Source organism: Brachycentrus maculatus, unplaced genomic scaffold, assembly GCF_059751285.1.
Source record: "Brachycentrus maculatus isolate JH-2025_06_01 unplaced genomic scaffold, ASM5975128v1 h1tg000984l, whole genome shotgun sequence".
NCBI classification, from domain to species: Eukaryota; Metazoa; Arthropoda; class Insecta; order Trichoptera; family Brachycentridae; genus Brachycentrus; species Brachycentrus maculatus.
In genome coordinates, this window is record NW_028281703.1 from 32,284 (window position 1) to 55,380 (window position 23,097).

Below are 23,097 nucleotides of genomic sequence, written 5' to 3' on the forward strand. Positions count from 1 at the left end.
GCCCAATTGATATAAGCGAGATTGTTTAGTGATTTGACTTTAGCTTGCTTACCAGCTTGGATCAGCATCCACTCGAGCCACGGCAGCCCGTTAGAATCGATTCTGAGCCTTACACAAAAGAGATGTATGCTGCGTATTCCCTCTAAGTTTTATAATGATATCTTGTAGGGCTAGAGATGCTGTCCGCCTCCGTGGTGTAATGGTCAGCATGCTGGGCTACCGTGCTGGAGGTCCCGGGTTCGATTCCCAGAGGGGGGGGGGGGTTAAACGAATCTCAGTGCTGACAATAGCGAGTAAAACATATCAAAATTCCCATATTCATCGTTGACCAATTTTTATAAAGGATAAATATAGGAACCTTGTTTAGAGTTTGTTCTACTCGCGGGAAGCGCTAAGGTGTCAGTTGTCCTGGTGATCCGACCGGGAACTCTAAAACTTATACGTTCCAGCAATTACGGCGAATCCATGTATGAGTTTAACAATTTATAAAAGAACTGGTTGTGGTCCCGTGGTTAGTGTCGCGGCTCTTATGTCTTCTTCTTTCTTTCTTAGTTTCTCGGTTCGAACCCACTCTACCACAATTTGATACCTATTTCTATAAAATTATGAAATATTATAAAATTGAAATATTTTCTGTAAATAGTAAAAACACAAATATTTCTCTTTTCTTTAAAAAAAAAATTTACATATCGCTCACTCCTTTCAAGAATGTCACAAATTTAAAAACTTGATTTTTCAGGAGAACGTTTTTAAAGTTTAAAAATATAATGCAATGTATTAAAATTAAATATCAACTTTTTACTGTGCAATAGATCTTTTTAGGTAAAACCAGAAGCTTTTTTCTTCGTTTGAAAAATATTAAGTTTATTTAAAAAAATAATTAAACAAAACCTTTTCTTCAAAATGCAAAAGCAACAATTTCTGCCCTGTAGCGGGTAAAGTTAAAAAGTTTGAAGTTAAAAATATGCCTCTTTTTCTGGGGTATAGTACATTTTCTGGGCATTCCGAAAACATGCACAACTGAAAATTGACGATTTTTGATTTATGACGTTCTTGAAAGGAGTGAGCGATATGTGTATAGAGATAAAAGAAACAATGATTTTTGGAATAATATTTATTTATTATAGACATATAGTTTTACACATAAAATAGTTACATATAATGATATTTATTGGAACTTCCATACTAAGAGAATGGAAAATCACAGTAAAAATGTTTATTATTTATAAAAAAGTACTTTTAAATGGAATTATATAGAAATTAATACATTTGGAAAACTTTGCAAGACAGGTTTTTACTTCAAGTTGGTCGTTTCACAAACCAAATGGACGCCTATTATAACTTTTTTTTTTTTTAAACCCTTATCCGCACCCAATGGTGCATAGGGCATTGCGTTATATAAACGCAGTGTTATCTTGATCGTTTACACATGAAGGAAAGATGATCAGCCTTCCGCTTCAGGTACCAGTCCAGGGTAATATTGAATAAATATTACAGTGAAAAAATCACTTATATTTATTTTACCCCCCTTGGGAATCGAACCCGGGACCTCCAGAACGGTAGCCGAGCGTGCTGACCATTACACTACGGAGGCGGACTAACTATAACCTTTACACAATATAGTATAATTTGTTTTGTCAAACGTCCCATTTGTATTGTTAAACGTACAATTTGATTGATTAAAAGTCCAATTTAATTTGTTAGACGACCAATTTGGTTTATTATACATCCAATTTTGTTTGTAAAAAGTCCAATTTGAAATGACAAAACCTGTATTATAAAATGTGAAATTCGGTATTTTTATAAAAGACAATGCACACGTCGCTGGTTAAATGCCAAAGGGCCACAATGCAAAAAAAAAATCAAACTCTTTATTCCAAAAATGGTATCTAAATTGTCAACATTTTCTTATCGGAAAGACACCAATAAGTCTAGCGTTAGAAATGGACATTTCTAGCGCTAGAATCATGGATGTCTTCCAATACGAAAATGTTGACGATTTCAATACCATTTTTGAAATAAAGAGTTTGATTATTAAGAGTTTATTTATTGTAACTGCAGACAGTTGGTAGAATTCCATTTGAAATTGTTGGGTAATATATCCAAAATTAAACACATTTATTAGATTGAATTCTACTTTTATTTACATATATCGCTCACTCCTTTCAAGAACGTCATAAATCAAAATACTTGATTTTTCAGGAGAACGTTTTTAAGGTTTAAAAATATAATACAATGTATTAAATAAATATCAAGCCACTTATCGAACTTTTTACCGCGGAATAGAACTTTTTAGGTAAAACCTGAAGGTTTTTTCTCCATTTGAAAAATATTTAGTATATTTCAAAAAATAATTAAACAATACATTTTCTTCAAAATGCAAAAACAACTCTTTCTGCCCTGTAGCGGGTTAATATTAAGTTAAAAATATGCCTCTTTTGCTGGGATATAGGACATTTTCTGGGCATTCCGAAAACATACACAACTAAAAATTGTCTATTTTTGATTTATGACGTTCTTGAAAGGAGTGAGCGATATATGATAATATGTGACGCGTTTCCTCCTATTAACACATTGTAGTCGGGCGCTTCGAACAATAGACTCTAGCCTATAGCGGGTGTTTTTCGCGATTAGCGCAAAAATATATCGCTTTCTTAAAATTGACACAATTTCTAAACCAAATAATATTTTCGATTGAAATTTTCAAAGAAATCATAAATGACATTTATCATCAAAAATAAATTATAATCGTAATTTTTAGTTAAGTATTCCGTATTTCACAATTTTAGAAGCATTGGAAACTATAAAAAATAGTCTTCCCCTCCGAGGTATCATTCCCTATACAATGCTAATATATTCAAATAATAACATAACAAACAGTAAACAAAACAGTGCGAGCGGTATAAAAAATAGTCCAATACGTGAAATGGCTCAAACTAAACTTGAGATTGAGATCGTATAAAAACTCTAGATTTCTGGGGATGCCTTTACAAGACATCTCAAATAACGTCAACAGACTATCGCCTAGCACCCAGGTAGCAGATTACCCTTCAACGCGTTTTATTTCACGCTGATATTGCCGTTTCCCACCGATAACCGACAGTCGACAAAAACGGCATTTGCCGTGTCCCGCAGTTGATCGACAGTCCGCGAACAACGGCAAATGCCGTGTCCCGCTGACAATGTGTTAAGACATGTAAATAAAAGTAGAATTCAATCCAATAACCTTGTTTAATTTTAGATATATTCATTCATTCAAACCCTTATCCGCACCCCAATGGTCCATAGGGCACTGCATCATATAAACGCAGTGTTATCTTGATCATTAACACATGAGGGAAAGGTGATAAGCCCTCCGCTTCAGGTACCAGTCCAGGGTAAAATAGAATAAATATTAGAGAGAAAAAATCAATTATATTTATTTGACCCTCCCTGGGAATCGAACTCGGGACCTCCAGGACGATAGCCGAGCGTGCTGACCATTACACTACGGAGGCGGACATATACCCAATAAGTTTAATTTTTTTTCATTGTGGTCGTTTGGCATTTTACCAGCGATGTAGTAGTTCAAAGTAGTCGGACATTTCTATATATTTCTTTTGTGAAATACTGTCATATAGGACACTAAATATTATACACTTAAACCGATAGTACAGGAGACGAATCTCAAAATACATATAATACTTGATAGTCTTAAAGAAGTAACCCTAAAGTTCGATGTTAAAAAAATATTTAGTACAAGGAGATCTTTGCTAAATACAAGTTATATGGAAGTTATACGATAGATTAATAAATGCAACTGGAGACCACGGGATGGTCTTTAGTTCCTAAAAAAATATTAAAATGAAAATACTAACATTTACACATATTACAATCTAACTATAGTGAAACCTCTATGTATCGTTTTTTAAAGGGAGCTGTTAAAATAAACTATGAATGCGGGATTAGGAAGTCAATACACAAGGAGATACAATGAAGTAAAGATACTAACTAACTAACTAACTAACTAACTAACCATCACGCCGCTTCCCCGCAGGGGCAGGCAGAGAGAATAGAGCGCCACACCACCCTGTCCTTGCAAACATTCTTCGCCTCTTCCACGTTCACGCATCTCCTCATACATACATACCCGCCGATTGTTACGACTCCTAACCTGACCACTTTCAAGTATTTGGCATACCTAATCGTGCCATGTTTTTCTCGGTCTTCCTCTGCTTCTTTTCCCGCTAACATTCGCCTCGTAAATTTGTTTTACCGTTCTTTCCTCACTCATTCGTTCTACATGTCCAAACCATCTCAACACACCTTTCTTAATTTTATCGATAATGCTTATCTCAGCTTTGCATTCCTTCCTTATTTCACTATTCGTACATCTATCATACATCGTTTTGTCGCACATTCTTCTGAGAGATCGCATTTCGACTGCATTCAGTCTACTTTCGAAAAGATACCGTTCTCCAAATCCGCATAACCATTGGTAGCTTAAAATTCTACGAAGAATACAAGTTTTACATGAAAATAAATGTATAATTAAAATGTAACTTTGTTTTAAAATCACTATAAATATTTTATTATAACTTCATTATAATGTCTACCGGTTTCCAGGCTAACTACCTCTTTATCAAGAGTATCTCGCTTCTTAATAAAGAAGCGGTTAGCTCGGAAACCGGTAGACATTATAATTAAGTTATAATAAAATATTTATAGTGATTTTAAAACAAAGTTACATTTTAATTATTAAAGGGAAAATCACAAAGTTAGTGCTTCAAATATAGAAAATAAATGTATTTATGTAAAAAAAAATACAAAGATGAACAGAACCAAAAAAATATTATAGTTTATTGCGTTGTAAATAATCTGTGATCGGATATTTGTTTTTTTTTTTTAAGTCAAAAGTTTATTTTCAGGATTTGCAAATGATTTTTTGTTTCAGCATCAGTTATTGAAATTTTATTTATTGTTTCGGCATTAACTTTGTGGTAAGACATGTTACAATGATTAAAGAAAACACTTCGTTTTTTTTATATAAAAAATAAATCTTGGCGAAAAATTTTATATACGGGTTCAATAACTAATAATATTTCGAAAATCTTACCCTCCCATATCCAACCTGGATATTATACAAATAATAATTTACATAAAATCCTCGATAACTCAAAATCTAAAATTGATTTATTACAAAAAAGTGGTGTTTATGAAATTTCGTGTGGAGATTGTGATAGAAAATATATTGGCCAAACTGCGAGAAATTTAAAGATTAGAATTAAAGAACATCATAGCGGTCTTGTTAGTTATTATTTTTCACATAATAGATACTAATCACTCATTTCACTCTCATAAATTAAAATTATTACACCTTGTTCCATATAAAGGCCAAATTATGAATTATCTTGAAAATTTAGAAATCCAAAAAAACCTGAATTCTAATAATAATTTATTAAATAATATATTGTTTCAAAATTCTTCACCATTGCTTTCCATTTTTCCTTTGTTTTCTATAAATGAAGAGAGGGGAAAGGTAGGGGGAGGGGGTTAGTCAAGGGGCTGAGTTTGAAAACAAAGGAAAAATAGAAAGCAAAGGTGAAGAATTTTGAAACAATATATTATTTAATAAATTATTATTAGAATTTAGGTTTTTTTGGATTTCTAAATTTTCAAGATAATCCTTGTTCCATATAAAGGCCAAAGTTTGAATTATCTTGAAAATTTAGAAATCCAAAAAAACCCGAATTCTAATAATAATTTATTAAATAATATATTGTTTCAAAATTCTTCACCATTGCTTTCCATTTTTCCTTTGTTTTCAAACTCCGTCCCTTGACTAACCCCTTCCCCTTACTTTCCCCTCTCCTTATTTATAGAACAATTTTATATTTTATATTTTAGTTACTATACAGACCTGAATGATGGAAGTTTAACTTCTGAAACATGTAGTCTATAATAAAACTCAAGTGGTAAAAAACGAAGCGTTTTCTTTAATCAGTTATTGAATGTGCGTAGTAGAAAATATTGAATCTTTCAAAGAGTGTGCATGCTTCTGAAAATGAAGGTACAGCCAGCGGCTCCTCTTCACCTATATGGACCTCTTCAGCTGTACCCGTCAACCTTGCGGCACACAAGCTTTCCATAGTTTCTACCCCACACGTTGGAATATTGCCGTCGAATGTAACAAAACAGATAGATGTAAAAAAACAGACAAAATACATCAAATATGCACCGTAATTAAAAAATGGTGATAGAGAAACGATGGATGCCATCTATTTTTGTGTGAAATGAATTCTGGGTAGAAGAAATAAACGACGCATCCGGGAAAACGATTATTCCAGGAACGATAGATAGAGGTTTCACTGTATAATATTAATATACTTAGATCAGTGTTTCCCAATTAGCAGTTAGCGTACTCCCAGATGTACCTAATTCATGTAGATCTGGATGTAAAATAGTAACGAATGGGGAAATTTAATGGGGAATTAGAACAGGCAGACGACTTTCTATATCGTAGTCGTACAGGAGAAAGTGACTAACTAATAATAATAATAATATAATAAAACCCTTATCCGCACCCCAATGGTGCATAGGGCACTGCGTCATATAAACTCAGTGTGATCTTGATCGTTTACACATGAAGGAAAGGTGATCAGCCCTCCGCTTCAGGTACCAGTCCAGGGTATATTGAATAAATATGACAGAGAAAAAATCACTTATATTTATTTTACCCCCCTTGGGAATCGAACCCGGGGCCTCCAGAACGGTAGCCGAGCGTGCTGACCATTACACTACGGAGGCGGAGGCGGACTAACTAACAAAATGTAAAATGTTCAGGAGGGCTATTTAAGTCACTTTTGCTTGGCAAGAGAATAAACATCAATGCAGTTAGTCATTTTTAACAAGTCAATATATTATACTTCCGAGTTTTAAATCGCTTTGGGATTTTTTCAGGGCAATATTAGTAAGATATCAAATAGTCAATGATCACATTTTTGTAAAAAATGCACTTGGTCACTTTCTCCTGTGTGACTACGATATTTGGGAAGTATGTTTTCTAGGAATGGAGAGGGGAGTGAATGCTGGATACAGAATGAGCGGTGCACTGAAATCAGTTAAAGCAAATAACCTTTCTGCAAAAGGTAAACTGGCAGTGCACAATGGAGTCCTGGTTCCAACCATAATGTGTGAAAGTGAAGTATGGATTTGGCAAAAGGATCAAAGTAAACTGAATGCGGTTGAAATGCAATCCCTCAGACAAATGTGTACCAAGGCGATGTATTATAGATGTTTGAATGGTGATATGAGGAAAGGATGCAAGGTTGAGGATAAGATCTATGTTGAGATGTCAAAATGTAAAATTAACTCCTTCAGACCCTTATCCGCACCAGATGGTGCATAGAGCACTGTATCATATAAACACAGTGTTATCTTGATCGGTAAAACATGAAGGAAAGGTGATCAGCCCTCCGCTTCAGGTACCAGTCCAGGGTAATATGAAATAAATATTAGAGTGAAAAAATCACTTATATTTATTTGAACCACTCCTTGGGATCAAACCAGGGACCTCCAGCACAGTGGACGATCATGCTGACCATTACACTATTGAGGCGGACTGCTAAGTGAAGAAAACCCAGATTTGTGAACAAGTATTTGGACACACTTAAAAGTTGTGAATAAATTGATTATTACCGTCATTAGAACTGAATTTCGATGGTAATAAATGTTAAGAAAATTATAAAAAAAATTATTTATCGTTCCCGCTGTTCGGACCAAAGTTTGAGGTCCTTATTAAAGCGGTGCACGGGAAAAACCAATTGAGAACCACTGAGATAGGTGGAGGAAAGGGTGAGGAAGAACGTTGGTAACATTCAATGGGATACTTACATCAATGGGATTGAAAAACCCATGTAAAATAACGCAGGCATGGTTGTATAACTCTTTGGAAATGCCCGTTATAATTAATGGTTATTATATGTATTGTACATGGAGAAATATTGCTACGTTTAAATATTAATATGCAAAACACATCCAGTTTGACATTGAAAGTCCACCGCCAAACGATTGCTTAACCCAATGGCCACTGCCACGTTTCAGACATATATTTTTTACGATTGCGGACCGCTGGCGACGGTATTTGATAATTATGTACATATATATATATATATATATATAGTTAAGACCTTAACAAAGAGATTGGTACAAAATATTCATATGGAATCATTGGATGAATTATTCTTTTCAACCTTTGAAATGAGGCCGGCGCAGAAGGTAAAAATATCCCTTCCCGTCCTTAAGTATCAATCGACCAAACGGGTAGAAATACCTTCCCGTTCGAAGTGAGTTAATATGTATGTACATTTTATAGATATCTCTCACTCCTTTCAACAACTTCACATATCAAAAAACTTGATTTTTCAAGAGATAGTTGTTGAAGATTAAAAATATAATAAAATGTATTCAAAATAAATATCAAGCCACTTTTTTAACTTTTTACTGTGCAACAGATCTTTTTAGATAAAACCTGAATATATTTTCTCCATTTGAAAAATATTTAGTATATTTAAATACATGATTAAATAATACCTTTTCTTCGAAATGCAAAAACAACACTTTCTGCCCTGTAGCGGGTAAATATTAAGTTAAAAATATGCCACTTTGGGTGGGATATAGTACATTTTCTGGGCATTCTGAAAACATGCACAACTGAAAATCAACAATTTTTGATGTTGTTGAAAGAAGTGAGCGATATATATTAACACATTGTTGACGGGTGTTTTTTTTTATCCATCCCGACCCTGATTAGTATACTAATTAGGGTCATATACTAATCACAAGTAAACCCAGTTCCAATCTGTACAATGTTTTTTGGCATCTCTCGCGCTCTACCAAAAGTAAGCAAATAGAACGCTTACAAGCGTCTCCCGCTCTCTACCGACAGTGTGTAAAAGACGCTTTTAAGCGTTTCCCGCAAACAATGTGTTAAATCACCAACTGTATCCGGCCACGTGCTGATGTAGCTCGGTCTGGTTCAACGGAAAAGAAATGATTTTTCCCATATGTTCAATTTCACAAGCAAAGCTATGAACATATTAAAAATCTATAAGACAACAATAGCTTCTTGATAGCTGTCAAGAAACACGCTATTCGCCACGAGAAACGTTTGATGTTACGTGTGTTGCTGTTGCGTGGCGTAACAGATGGCGCTGCCATGGCGATAAAGAATACTGCTTTGATAAGTAAAAATACCTGGCATGTAAAAAAAACACGTGCATTAAAACGTCGTGTGGATATTTTCACATAATAGGTTAATGACTTAAGGAGATTAAAGATTTTGAATAAACTAACATTTACGTTATTATTTATATAGAATATTTAATGATAGAAAAACTAGATTACGTTAATTTTTTATATATATATAGTTCTTTAGATTATCTTCAAATATATTCTAAATGACACAATCCTTTTACATTTTTTAAGTAAAAACTTATACTGTTAAAAAAAAAACAGTAGAAAAGATGATTTTTTAAAATATTTTGGTTGTTTACCTTAGATATTAATAATATATTTGAAAACGCATCAACATAACTGTTTAGTTTTTCGGACTTTTTTAGTCTTGAAAAGTTGATGGTCATAGGAGGGATCGAAGGTAGTAGGGGAAGAGGAAGATCCCCAATGGATGAAGTGGCCGAATCAAGGCTGCCAAGAGTTCATCAGTGGCTGGAGAGATGCGAATGGCGGAGTCAGAAGAGGTAGAAGAGGAATACACATGATGCTTTGAGGACAAGCAGACAGGATGATCAGAAGAAGAAGAAGAGAACCGCCATAGATATGATTTTCTTGGACGTTTTAGGTAGCCCTGAAATATCTACTTAAATGCGTTTTTCTTTTAAACAAAAATTGAATAAATATGTAAAATCATCCCTAAACACCATAAGGGCGAAGACTGACCGGAGCATTTTCGTCGTAACGTAACATGTTACGATGCGAGCATTCAGGCAGTCAGTACAGCGAGCCCAGCGCTCCGTCCATAGTTTCGGATGCTCGGTGATGGTCGCCGCGAGCGATGTTACGACGAAATGCTCCAGTCAGTCTCCACCTTAAGAGTCTCATAACACATCTCATGAGGGGCCAATCTAGCACAATTCAATGAGTGTCTCGGGTGTATTCCGCCCGATGGTGCACAGGGCACTGCATCATATGAACGCAGCATTATCTTGATCGTTAACACACGAAGGAAAGGCGATCAGCCCTCCGCTTCAGGTGCCAGTCCTACAGGGTAATGTTGAATAAACATTACAGTGAAAAAATCACTTATATTTATTTGGCCCCCCCTGGCAATCGAACCCGGGACCTCCAGTGCGGTAGCTGGGTGTGCTGACCATTACACTATGGAGGCGGGACTCTATGAAATCTAGCTACGGCTTATGCAACACCGCTTATCGTGACCCTACTCAGTCTTCAACTTTTCAAGTTTTATAGCCTATGCTTACTTGTGAGTGGATTTACTCTTTATGTTTAAAGTTACTATAATTTCATGTAATTCATAAGTGAAAATTCTAGGCGAATACTCGCTATTACGCTTTATATGCTGTCACGAAATATGCCCGCGACACTCATGTGCTGGATAGGCCCAGCACAGGATGTGTTAATTTCGTACAATACCATTTCTTCTACTCAGTTGATTGTGCACTACAAGTGTTAAAATACTCTGTTGGTCCAATTACAATAATAATAATACAAAATAACCCAATTATGCAATGTCGGTTGATGTCATTATTCGGTTAATACAGGGATTCCCAATCTTTTTCAGCCCGCGGCGCACTTATTTTGGTATTTTGTCACAGCTCCCTACTTTAGCAAGCTATTTGGAATGGATATAGTGACTATATACATATATATATATATATATATATATATATATATATATATATATATATATATATATATATATATATATATATATTATAGTCTAAAGAAATAGGTACCTACAATAACAGTAGTTGGGTAGAAAGGTGCAAGCGCTCAAAATAGAAATTGTCGCTTTATAGGTACCCGAGAATATTTGTGGTGTCGGATAATGATAGAGGATCGACTCACGGCGCCCCTCTTTCCTTTCTACGGAGCGCCAGGGCGCCGCGGCGCACACTTTGGGAACCCCTGAGTTAGTGTAATCAAGACTGACCCCGATCGCAGTAAGAGGATTCTACTGTCGCAGGTAATAAATAGCGCTATGAGACTGCGTAGAAAGTCGGAATATTACAAAGTTCAGTCCCTGATCAAGTTCAGTATTACAAAGTATGAAAGTTTAAAAAAAACAATTTCAATGTTTTAATTTTCTATCAAGTTTTACTCGGTAAATACCACAATTTTTTTAACCCTAAATAACTAAACTATATATTATTTCGAGAAATAAAAATACTTTTGTGTTTTGATCCACTCACATTTTTATTAACCAACTAGTTTCGGCAACAACCTGTTGCCCTTTTCAGGGTTTAATTTATGACATATCGCTCACTCTTTTCAAGAACGTCATAAATAAAAAAACTTGATTTTTCAGGAGAACGTTTTTAAAGTTTAAAAATATAATACAATGTATTAAAAATAAATATCAAGCGACTTATTGAACTTTTTACTGTGCAACAGATTTTTTTTTTGTAAAACCTGAAGGTATTTTTTCTCCATTTGAAAAATATTTAGTATATTTAAAAAAATAATTAAACAATATCTTTTCTTCAAAATGCAAAAACTTTCTGCCGTGTAGCGGGTAAATATTAAGATAAAAATATGCAGCTTTTGCCGGGATATAGTACATTTTCTGGGCATTCCGAAAACATGCACAACTGAAAATTGACAATTTTTTATTTACGATGTTGTTGAAAGGAGTGAGCGATATGACATAATAATTTATAAATTAAACCCTGAAGAGGGCAACAGGTTTTTGCTGAAACTAGTTGGTTAGTAAAAATGTGAGTGGATCAAAACACAAAGTATTTTTATTTCTCGAAATAACATATCAATATGATCCACAAAGTTAATGCATTCAATATTCAAAACTGAACTATATTTGTAGATACATAGTAACTAAACATTCATCAGGCGGACTACGCAGTAAAAACGTGAAAATTATCAAAAGTATAAGGCTGAACGAGGAAAAATTAAAAATATTAGGAAGAGTTCTTTACGGTGTTGTGGACATGTGGAGCGAATGGATAACGAGAGAATGACTAAGAAAATATATGTGGCGAATGTGAGAGGGAAAACAGAACGAGGACGACCGAAAAAGATCAGATCAATCAGAATCTGGCGGTGTCAAAAGTCTGCATAATCGGAGGGCATGTGTGACTAAATGTAAGGATGTGAATGAGGCGAGGAGTGTATGTAAGGACAGAAGAGTGTGGCGTTCTATTCTCTCCGCCCACCCCTGCGGTGAAACGGCGTGATGGTAGTAGTAGTAGTAGATTAATTAAAAATAGTAACTGGTTGCATGACACTTAAGTTTGGTTTATCAGGAATGAATGTAAGAGACTTTTAACAATAAATCAGTATTCCGTAAACAAAGCCTGGCGGGTGCGGGGTGCAGGGAAGTAAGTGCACTTGACTTGCACCCAGAAGGGCGTCGTCGCGTGGACCAATGTTTAGTTATCGAGGGTTAAATTTATTGAGACTATCATTTTCATACATTGTGTTGCGGAACGCATCGGACCACGTGTCATGATGGATTTTAAGAAATAGTGGTATTTACCCGGTGAAACTTAATTAAACATTAAAAAAATTGTAAACATTAAAAAGTAAAAAAAAGCTGATTTCGGGCGGTAAAAATAAAATCCGGAGCGGATATGACCACCAAGAGAGATCGGTCTTCGTAACACATTTTATCGGTGATCTGAATTCGCTAACCTACATCATTATCAAATACAGATATTGCATATATTTTTCTCGACATCTCAAATCGGATGAAGAAAATATGCAAGTCTGGGTGTTAACAGGGTTCATGACTTCTCATAGGCCGGTTAAGCGATCACCATTGATTGACAACCACATTACTCTACCTTTTTATTAAATTTTATACATACTCCTTAAAATTTTGGAACTTTTAAATAAATTATTAATTGTGATCATGTGTGACTCTATATACAAATGGCCAACATAGATGGCTCTTGTGAACTCACATGTACAGCGTCTATATACGTGGTATTTCAGGCGTTTCCCTGTGTGTAAAATAATCCTGTTAGGATCTTGCATACGTCTAAATAAAAGGGTCTCTGATAAACAAAATCTTTTCCGATCCCACCATAGATGGCCCCAGTAAAGTCACATGTACAGCGTCATAAGATTAATGGCATATGTAGCAGTTCCAAAAATTTGAGTAGCGTGGTTGTCAACCACGGGTAGAATGGTGAATGTTGCACGCGTGTAAAGTGATCGTTTAACCAGCCTTTGACCAGATCGCGAGCCCTGTTAATATACCGAGAAGTTCATATTCTTCTTCATCTATGTTGAGATATCATACGAAAGTAAAAAATAGCTCCGAAAATGGAGTAAGCCCAGATTTGCGAACAAGTATTTGGACACACTCAAAACGCTGTAAAGATGCTATGATTTGTAAAATGACACAGTTGAATAAGTAGGATTAAAAAAATATCTATACGGGCGAATGTACCCGGCATAGTTAGGAGAGCTTCTGCCTGTAGCGGACGTTCTGGCGCTTGATCCTCTCGATGGCCCTCTTGAGGCGCATGTTCTTCCTCTCGTTCTCCAGCAGCCTCTTCCTGAGGATGAGGGCCGCCTCGCTGTACCTGCCGTCGCTGCCGTCCCGCAGCATCTCTTCGGAGGAATCGGAAGAATTGCCTGCGAAAAAATATAAATTCAGCACTCTGCGGTTTGCTCACACAATGCGTTCAAGTCACAATACCAGGTGGCCGCTAATATATGAACACATTTCGGAAGGGTGTTTTTTACGCCATTTGATCATTGTGAACATATAGTTTAGACCTTAACCAAGAGATTGGTATCATTTTTAGATAGTTGTTAAAGTTTAAAAATTTAATAAAATGTATTAAAAATAAATATCAAGCCACTTATTGAACATTTTACTGTGCCACATATATTTTTAGGTAAAACCTGAATGTATTTTCTCCATTTCATTCAAAATATTTAGTATATTTAAAAAAATAATTAAACAATACCTTTTCTTCAAAATGCAAACACTTTCTGCCCTGTAGCGGGTAAATATTAAGTTAAAAATATACCGCTTTTGCTGGGATGTAGCACATTTTCTGGGCATTCCGAAAATATGCACAATGAAAATTGACGATTTTTGATGTTGTTGAAAGGAGTGAGCGATATATATATTATACACACTGTTGTCTGGCGTTTTTTTTTCCTAATTAGTTGTTCCCTAGAATTTTCCTTCTATTACCAGATACAGGAAACTCTCCTGTCTTAAAACGTGACCAATCAATCCATTTGGCACATCTCTTCGAGACCTCAAGTTTTATATATATATATATATATATATATATATATATATATATATATATATATATATATAAATATATTATAAAAAACTAACTAACCATCACGCCGCTTCTCCGCAGGGGTAGGCAGAGAGAATAGAGCGCCACACCACTCCAAACATTCTTTGCCTCTTCCACGTTCATGCATCTCCTCATACATACCCGCCGATTGTTACGACTCCTAACCTGACCACTTTCAAGTATTTGGCATACCTGATCGTGCCATGTTTTTCTCGGTCTTCCTCTGCTTCTTTTCCCGCTAACATTCGCCTCGTAAATTTGTTTTACCGTTCTTTCCTCACTCATTCGTTCTACATGTCCACAAACCATCTCAACACACCTTTCTTAATTTTATCGATAACGCTTATCTCAGCTTTGCATTCCTTCCTTATTTCACTATTCGTACATCTATCATGCATCGTTTTGTCGCACATTCTTCTGAGAGATCGCAATTCGACTGCATTCAGTCTACTTTCATCCTTCTTTTGCCAACTCCATGTTTCACTTCCATACATTAGAGTTGGAACCAGGACTCCGTTGTGTACTGCCAGTTTAGCTTTCGCTGACAGGTTATATATATATATATATATATATACATTCTTGGATTATTTGTAGTACCTCGTCGTTGGAGATGTGGTCTATCCAGGATATCCCGAGCATTCTTTTATAGATCCACATCTCCAACGCATTCAGCCTATTCTTATCTCCTTTATAAAAAAAAATTCAAAAGTTAAAATGCTCACCTTCCTGCATCGCTCTGATGTTATATTCATCCTCGCTGGCGTGCGAATCGTCATCGCAATCTGAGGAGTTGGAAGTATCCTCGTACTCCGATATGCTCGCTGACGAAGATGGAGACTGGATATTCTTCGAAGGGATCGCCTCTCTCTTAAGGCTGGAAAATAGTCCAATATAGGCTACAGTTCATGGTGGTAAATGATTAATTCAACCAAGTCCTTAGTTTGCCCCTATAGTGTAGTGATGAGCACATTTGGATACGATGTTGGAGGTCCGACGTTCGATTCCCAGGACGGTCAAAATATTAAAAAGGGAACAAATAAAAAACGCATGAAAATATGATTTTCAATTAATTACGCAGCTTTTAATTGGACCAGTTATTTTATTCAAAATGTTTTTAATGAATGATGAATGTTGCACGAGTGTAAGGTGATCACTAACCAGCCAACCATATTCTTCATCATGTTGAAATGTCAAAAAAATAATTGTAAAAATAAATTGCAGCTCAATTTTTTTTAACCCAGAAACATTTGACGTAATTAATACCATCTACGTACTGTAAAATTAAGTTTTTCTCAAAATTATTCTAAGGTTTTGAACAAAAAAAAGAGTTTTGCAAGTTTTGGAGTTATAAAAATGCTAATAATATTTTTTAATGTTTTCTTTTCTAAAAAAAAAATCTAATTTCAATATACAGTGGAACCTCATATAACGGGTTCAGTGCTGCAGAACAGCGTTTATTATTTAATATAATTTTGTACTTAAGTTATTATTATTAAAACCCTTATCCGCACCCCAATGGTGCATAGGGCACTGTGTCTTATAAACCCAGTGTTATCATGATCGTTTTACTTATGAAGGAAAGGTGATCAGCCCTCCGCTTCAGGTACCAGTCCAGGGTAATATTGAATAAATATTACAGTGAAAAAATCACTTATATTTATTTGACCCCCCCCCTGAGAAGCGAACTCGGGACCTCCAGAACGGTAGCCGAGCGTGCTGACCATTACACTACGGAGGCGGACAAACGCGGACTTAAGTTATACATATTTATATATATATATATATATATATATATATATATATATATATATATATATATATATATATATATATATTTATTTTTATTATTTTTTTATTGGACACTGTCTATCCTCACTAGGTATTTGGAGATACCTGTTCTGAGGTAGGCAGGGTATGCTTATTCTTTTTATAATACAGCTTTATATATTTTTAATGATAATATAAAAGTGGTAAGACTGAAATAATACGAAATAATTATTATAAAATAATTATAAGTAAAACATTGTTCCCATAGAAAAAAATGTAAAATACGATAACCCTTTCCATGCTGAAATGCCGAAAGAACACTTAAGTATTTATATATTCTTTTAAAAATCGTTTACTCAAATAAAATTACTTATTTATTGTTAAGGAATGTAACAACTTGGGAAAAAATTGATTTAATATATATGCCATAAAATATCTGTCGGGCTGTGGTCTCGTGGTTAGTGTCGCGGACTCTTAAGTTGGAGTTTCTCAGTTCGAACCCACTCTACCACAATTTGATACCTATTTCTAATAATGAGCCGCTTCGGCTCGCAGAAATAGTATGAAATTGAAATATTTGTGTAAATAATAAAAACACAAATATTTCTCTTTTTTTAAATTAAAAAATATATATATGACAAAGAATTAATCCTTTTTAACTAGAAAACCGTCGGTTTTTGCTGACGCTTCAAAATTCGGCAAAATTGTGTCACAGCATTTTCATTTAGTATCAGCATTATCATTTTGAATTTGAACGACAGAGATCTCAGTCTAAATGAGGATATTTTGATGACAAAATGACAAAATGACGACCTACCCTTTGCTCTTGTCCAAGGGATTCAGGAAGTCTTCATCCTTGAAGTGCTCCGAGCAGATTCTGTTCCGGGAATGGAGCTTCTTGGTGCCGTGGTGCCGGAACATGTCCGATACTTCGGCTCGGTTGCACCTCTTGACCCAGATGTAGCATCTGAAAACGGAAACAGCAGTGACGATGAATGGGACAGAGGGCATTCTGTAGCTGCTCGCTGAGACTGCTCCCGGAAAATGTGAGACCATTCTAGATCATCTTCTCGGTGCATTGTGGCCTAACATGGGTTGTGGTCCCGTGGTTAGTGTCGCGGACTCTTAAGTCAGAGTTTCTCGGTTCGAACTCACTCTACCACAATTTGATACCTATTTCTAATAATGAGCCGCTCAGGCTCGCAGAAATAGTACGAAATTAAAATATTTGTGTGAATAATAAAAAACACAAATATTACTCTTTTTTTTTAATTTTTACTATAAATATCAGAGTTAAAAATCACTTTTATTTATTTGACTCCCCCATTGTATCAGATGTCCGTTATATCAAGGTTTTGGTGTAATATTTAACCTGTTAACCGGGCGGTCCGCTGTCCACTTCCGCAACTTGTAACGGGCACAAATACTGATTCACTCCGTGCCTTAAATTCATGTCGAGACATGTATGGATGACTAATATCTTTGTTGTTCGTTATATATAATATAATAAACATTTATTTCAAGGACGTATTCATATGTCCTACCCGTACCCGATATTGTTTGCGTTGGACATATTTATGCGTCCCGCCCGGTTAACAGGTTAAAATCATCAAAAATGAATAAATGGATAGTACAATAGTATGGAATAAAGCATACCTCTCCAGGTCTTTAGGGAAGCTGAAGAAATCCGGTGCATTGTCTTGGGATGAGGAGCTCTGGCACGGGAAGACGGAACATTTCAACACCTTATCGCTACTCTAAAACAAAAACAAAAATTACACACACACATATATATATATATATATATATATATATATATATATATATATATATATATATATATATATATATATATATATATATATATTTATTTATTTATATATATATATATATATATTATATATATATATAGATATATATATATCTAAAACAAAAACAAAAATTACACACACACATATATATATATATATATATATATATATATATATATATATATATATATATATATATATATATATATATATATATATATATATATATATATATATATATATATATAAATATATATATATATAATAAAAAAGCCCTTATCCGCACCCCAATGGTGCATAGGGCACTGTGCCTTATAAACGCAGTGTTATCATGATCGTTTTACACATGAAGGAAAGGTGATCAGCCCTCCACTTCAGGGGTAATATTGAATAAATATTACAGTGAAAAAATTACTTATATTTATTTTTACCCCCCCTGGGAATCGAACCCGGGACCTCCAGAACGGTAGCCGAGCGTGCTGACCATTACACTACGGAGGCGGACAAAATATATATATATAAATATATATATATATATATATATATATATATATATATATATATATATATATATATATATATATATATATATATATATATATATATATATATATATATATATATATAAACGGTCTATTTTGCGTTAATACAATCGATTCTGCAGTTTGGAGTTATAGGCTGGGGAGGAGCTTATAGGACATATTTAAAATCACTCAATTTTTTAAAAAAAAATTGCTAAAATAATTCTTAAAAAGCCCAGAACTTACCCTTCAAAACTAGTATTTAAAGAACTTAATGTACCAACAATTGAAGAAATTTTTAATAAAGCCTCCATCTTACAAACTTTTAAATAAAAACAACTGAAGTACAATTTTCACGTAAACCTAGATTTTCTAATAATTTAATAGTGCACAGATGTAGAACAATAGCAGAGTTAAACCATTATACGTACGTAGGTAATTATTTTTAAAAAAAATTTTAACTTCCTGAAAACTTAGAATCTATAGAAAATTATCAAATCTTTAAAAACTAAAATAAAATAAAAACATTTAAGACTCACCCCTACCTAGATTCCATTCCAAAGAATATTATTGTATTTTTAATTTACTTATGTGTTTTTAACTTTCATTTTAATTTACTTTGTTAAATTTACTTTTTAAAAATATAATAATAATTGTAAAACGAACTCCCTCTCTAAACGTAAGTATTTACTTTATTAGAGAGGTAGAAACGTTATATTTAAAATGTATTGTATATTAACCACCTATTTTGTATTATTTAAATATGTGTTTTAAAAAAAAACATTTTTCAATGAAAAAAAAATATATATATGTATATACTCAAGCAACACCAAACAGATATTTAACATATCGCTCACTCCTTTCAAGAATGTCATAAATCAAAAAATGTCAATTTGCAGTTGTGCATGTTTTCGGAATGCCTAGAAAATGTACAATATCCCAGCAAAGGCGGCATATTTTTAACTTAATATTTACCCGCTACAGGGCAGAAAGTATTGTTTTTGCATTTTGAAGAAAAGGTAGTGTTAATTTTTTTTTAAAAATATACTAAATATTTTTCAAATGGAGAAAAAACCTTCAGGTTTTACCCAATAGATCTGTTGCACAGTAAAAAGTTCAATAAGTGGCTTGATATTTATTTTTAATATATTGTATTATATTTTTAAACTTTCAAAACGTTCTCCTGAAAAATCTAGTTTTTGATTTATGACGTTCTTGAAAGGAGTGAGCGATATAATAAAAAATCAATATAAAAAAAAAATTAACACATTTCATTACACACGACTAGTTTCGAAAACTACTGTTGTTTTCATCTACAGGTGAACACAACTAAGTTTGGAGTAAGGTCCTTACAATATATTTCATATACCCAAGCTAACCTGCTGCCTGACATGCATAAAATAGAACCCAGTCCAAAATGAATGAACTGAAAAATACTACATGGAAAGATATTTGTGTAAATGATTAGTTATATTTTCTCACTTAATTATTTTAAACATATCGCTCACTCCTTTCAAGAACGTCACAAATCAAAAAACTTGATTTTTCAGGAGAACGTTTTAAAAGTTTAAAAACATAACACAATGTATAAAAAATAAATATCAAGCCACTTATTGAACTTTTTACTGTGCAACAGATCTTTTTCGATAAACCTGAAGGCTTTTTCTCCATTTGAAAAATATTTAGTACATTTAAAAAAAATATTAAACAATGCCTTTTCTTCAAAATGCAAAAACAACACTTTCTGCCCTGTAGCGGGTAAATATTAAGTTTAAAATATGCCACTTTTGCTGGGATATAGTACATCTTCAGGGCATTCCGAAAACATGCACAACTGAAAATCAACGATTTTTTATTTATGACGTTCTTGAAAGGAGTGAGCGATATTTCTTACTTATGTTTTTTGATATGCCTATTTACTATCCCCTTTTATTGTTTTAAATTTTGCCCTGTGTTAGCATTGTTTAATTTTTTATCTTTTTTTTTAAACTTTCTTATTGGAGTCTCAGTCTCATGTCCCAAAATGAGAAATGGAAATTACTCATCGGGAATATTATATATATATATATTAATTATTTATTATTTATTAATTGAACGGCTAATGCCTTTAACATAATACATATGTATATAGAGTATGTAATATAAAAATACAATAATGAATTATGAACTAATAGAGAAACAAAAAGTCTTAAACATGAAATAATAATAAAATAACAAATAGTAAGCACTGGTAAATACACGTCTCCTTCACACACTATCAGCGAGCAGCGAGAGAGAGTGAAACGCAACGTTTACATTTATCTATTATAACATGGAGAAGAAATGCTGAGAAAGTACAGATTTCAAGGTGGATAACAATATATTAAATAAATCATGTATGTTATATGTTTTGAATTATATATATATATATATATATATATATATATATCGTCCGCCTCCGTAGTGTAATGGTCAGCATGCTCGGCTACCGTTCTGGAGGTCCCAGGTTCGATTCCCAAGGGGGGTAAAATAAATATAAGTGATTTTTTCACTGTCATATTTATTCAATATTACCCTGGACTGGTACCTGAAGCGGAGGGCTGATCACCTTTCCTTCATGTGTAAACGATCAAGATAACACTGCGTTTATATGACGCAGTGCCCTATGCACCATTGGGGTGCGGATAAGGGTTTTATTATTATTATTATATATGTATATATATATATATATATATATATATATATATATATATATATATATATATATATATATATATATATATATATGTATATATATATATATATATTATTTTACATAACAAACTATATAACAAATTATTATTTAAAATCCCTTTGTTTTGGCTTTTATTACGCTACGATGATGAATTGCACAAAGCTTAATTTATCATTAAAAGTTTTATCTTTACTACGCAGGGTGACACCAACTAATCTCCAAACTTGTGTACATATTACATATTGATTCGTCCGGTGAATACGGGTGCATTTGATTGCGCAATGCATCTGTTATCTAACGTTTGACGCGTTTAAACAATAAATAATCATTTTAAAAAAACTCATTTTTTGTCAGTAAAATCCAATAAAAAAAAACAGTTAAAAAAAACAAAAGACATCAAGCCGAAAGAAAAAAGAACATGTATTTTTCAAATCCGGCTGTCAAAAAATTGTACAATTTGAAATAAGTAGGTACCTAAATAATAATAATAAAGTAGGTAGGTATAGGAAATATGATTTAATTCAAAATTATGATTATCATGGTTGTTGATCGAGAGATATTATATAAAAAACAATTGCGCAACTTACTGGTAAAGAGACTGCCGCGTCGGCCATCGTCGTGAAAAACTCTAAATTCTACTTAAACACAGTAAATATAGAGGATTATTTCAGCTCAACACGGTGTAGCTGTCATTACAACAACGGAATGATCATTACATCACAGTTCAATACGTAACAGCCCGACGTTACTTTTTAAAACACAGTCTATACTCGCGAATTCACATTTATTATGAAGTCGTTGTTACGTAAATTATTGTGTTATATTATAGGTACTTCATTTTTCACCGGGTGAGAAATATCAGCCATACGTGATGAAGATCACAATTACGTCAAACTGCTGCGCGACGGGGGGTTATTGTCATGTAATAAATGTCGAATGTCAGAATCAATAAGATGAGATACGTCCATTAAAATGTTTTTAAAGATTATTTTCAACTTTCAACTTCAGAAAAACAGGCAAAAGTCAACACAAAGCGGGGATCATTAGTTTAGATGCAGACAGCCGACTCCTCCAAACACCCGCGGTCGAATGCGACGACTTACGTCTGTGGTGAATATAAAAACCGGCGGCCAAAATTGCTAAGTTCATGGCTAACATTGAATTGCATAAATTCGTGCTTCGAGGTTTTTTGTGTAACTCTAAACATAAGGAGCAAACTCTCTTTCGAATAGGAATAGGCTATAAAACATAATAAGTGGAACATAATAAGTGGCGGTGCATAAGCCGTAGGTAAATTTCAATGTTACTTGGATGTTAAGTAATTTAAATAAATACTTTTGAAGTTAAAGTCAAAAAGGAACTTGTGCAACAAAAAGTGGTGTTGCATAAGCCGTAGTTAGATTTCAGAGTCACTTGGACGAAGTAATTGCAAAAATTGTAAACAATAATATTATTGAAATACTTTTGATTTCTTTTATTTTTAAGTCAATTGTTATTTTAATGCAAATTATAAATTCAATATAACATGATCATAAAATAAATGCAACAAAACAGCTAATTTATCATCCATTTGTTTTGATTTCTACACTTTAAAAAAGTTAAACCACGGCTGCTTACGCCATAAACGTGACATTTACGAAAAGTAATTCACTGGTGGTCTCTTAGCTCCACCCGTACTCAGTTACATTTATACCCTTTTTACATATTTTTCACTCGGTCCGTCGGCCCCACATTTTGCCTATTCTGTATTCTGAATACGA

At 33.7% G+C, this 23,097-nt stretch overlaps 1 protein-coding gene across 1 annotated transcript; it reads right to left on the bottom strand.

The window, feature by feature from the left end:
* Positions 1-12,471: 12,471 nt before the first annotated feature.
* LOC148299731 (uncharacterized) lies at positions 12,472-22,428 on the bottom strand. The gene is made up of 5 exons (XM_088275763.1): positions 21,925-22,428; positions 17,949-18,049; positions 17,110-17,259; positions 15,248-15,399; positions 12,472-13,836 (listed from the first exon to the last, which is right to left on the bottom strand). The coding sequence occupies exons 1-5, from the start codon at positions 21,949-21,951 to the stop codon at positions 13,658-13,660; spliced, it is 609 nt and encodes a 202-aa protein (XP_088131889.1). The 5' UTR covers positions 21,952-22,428; the 3' UTR covers positions 12,472-13,657.
* Between the last annotated feature and the right edge of the window lie 669 nt (positions 22,429-23,097).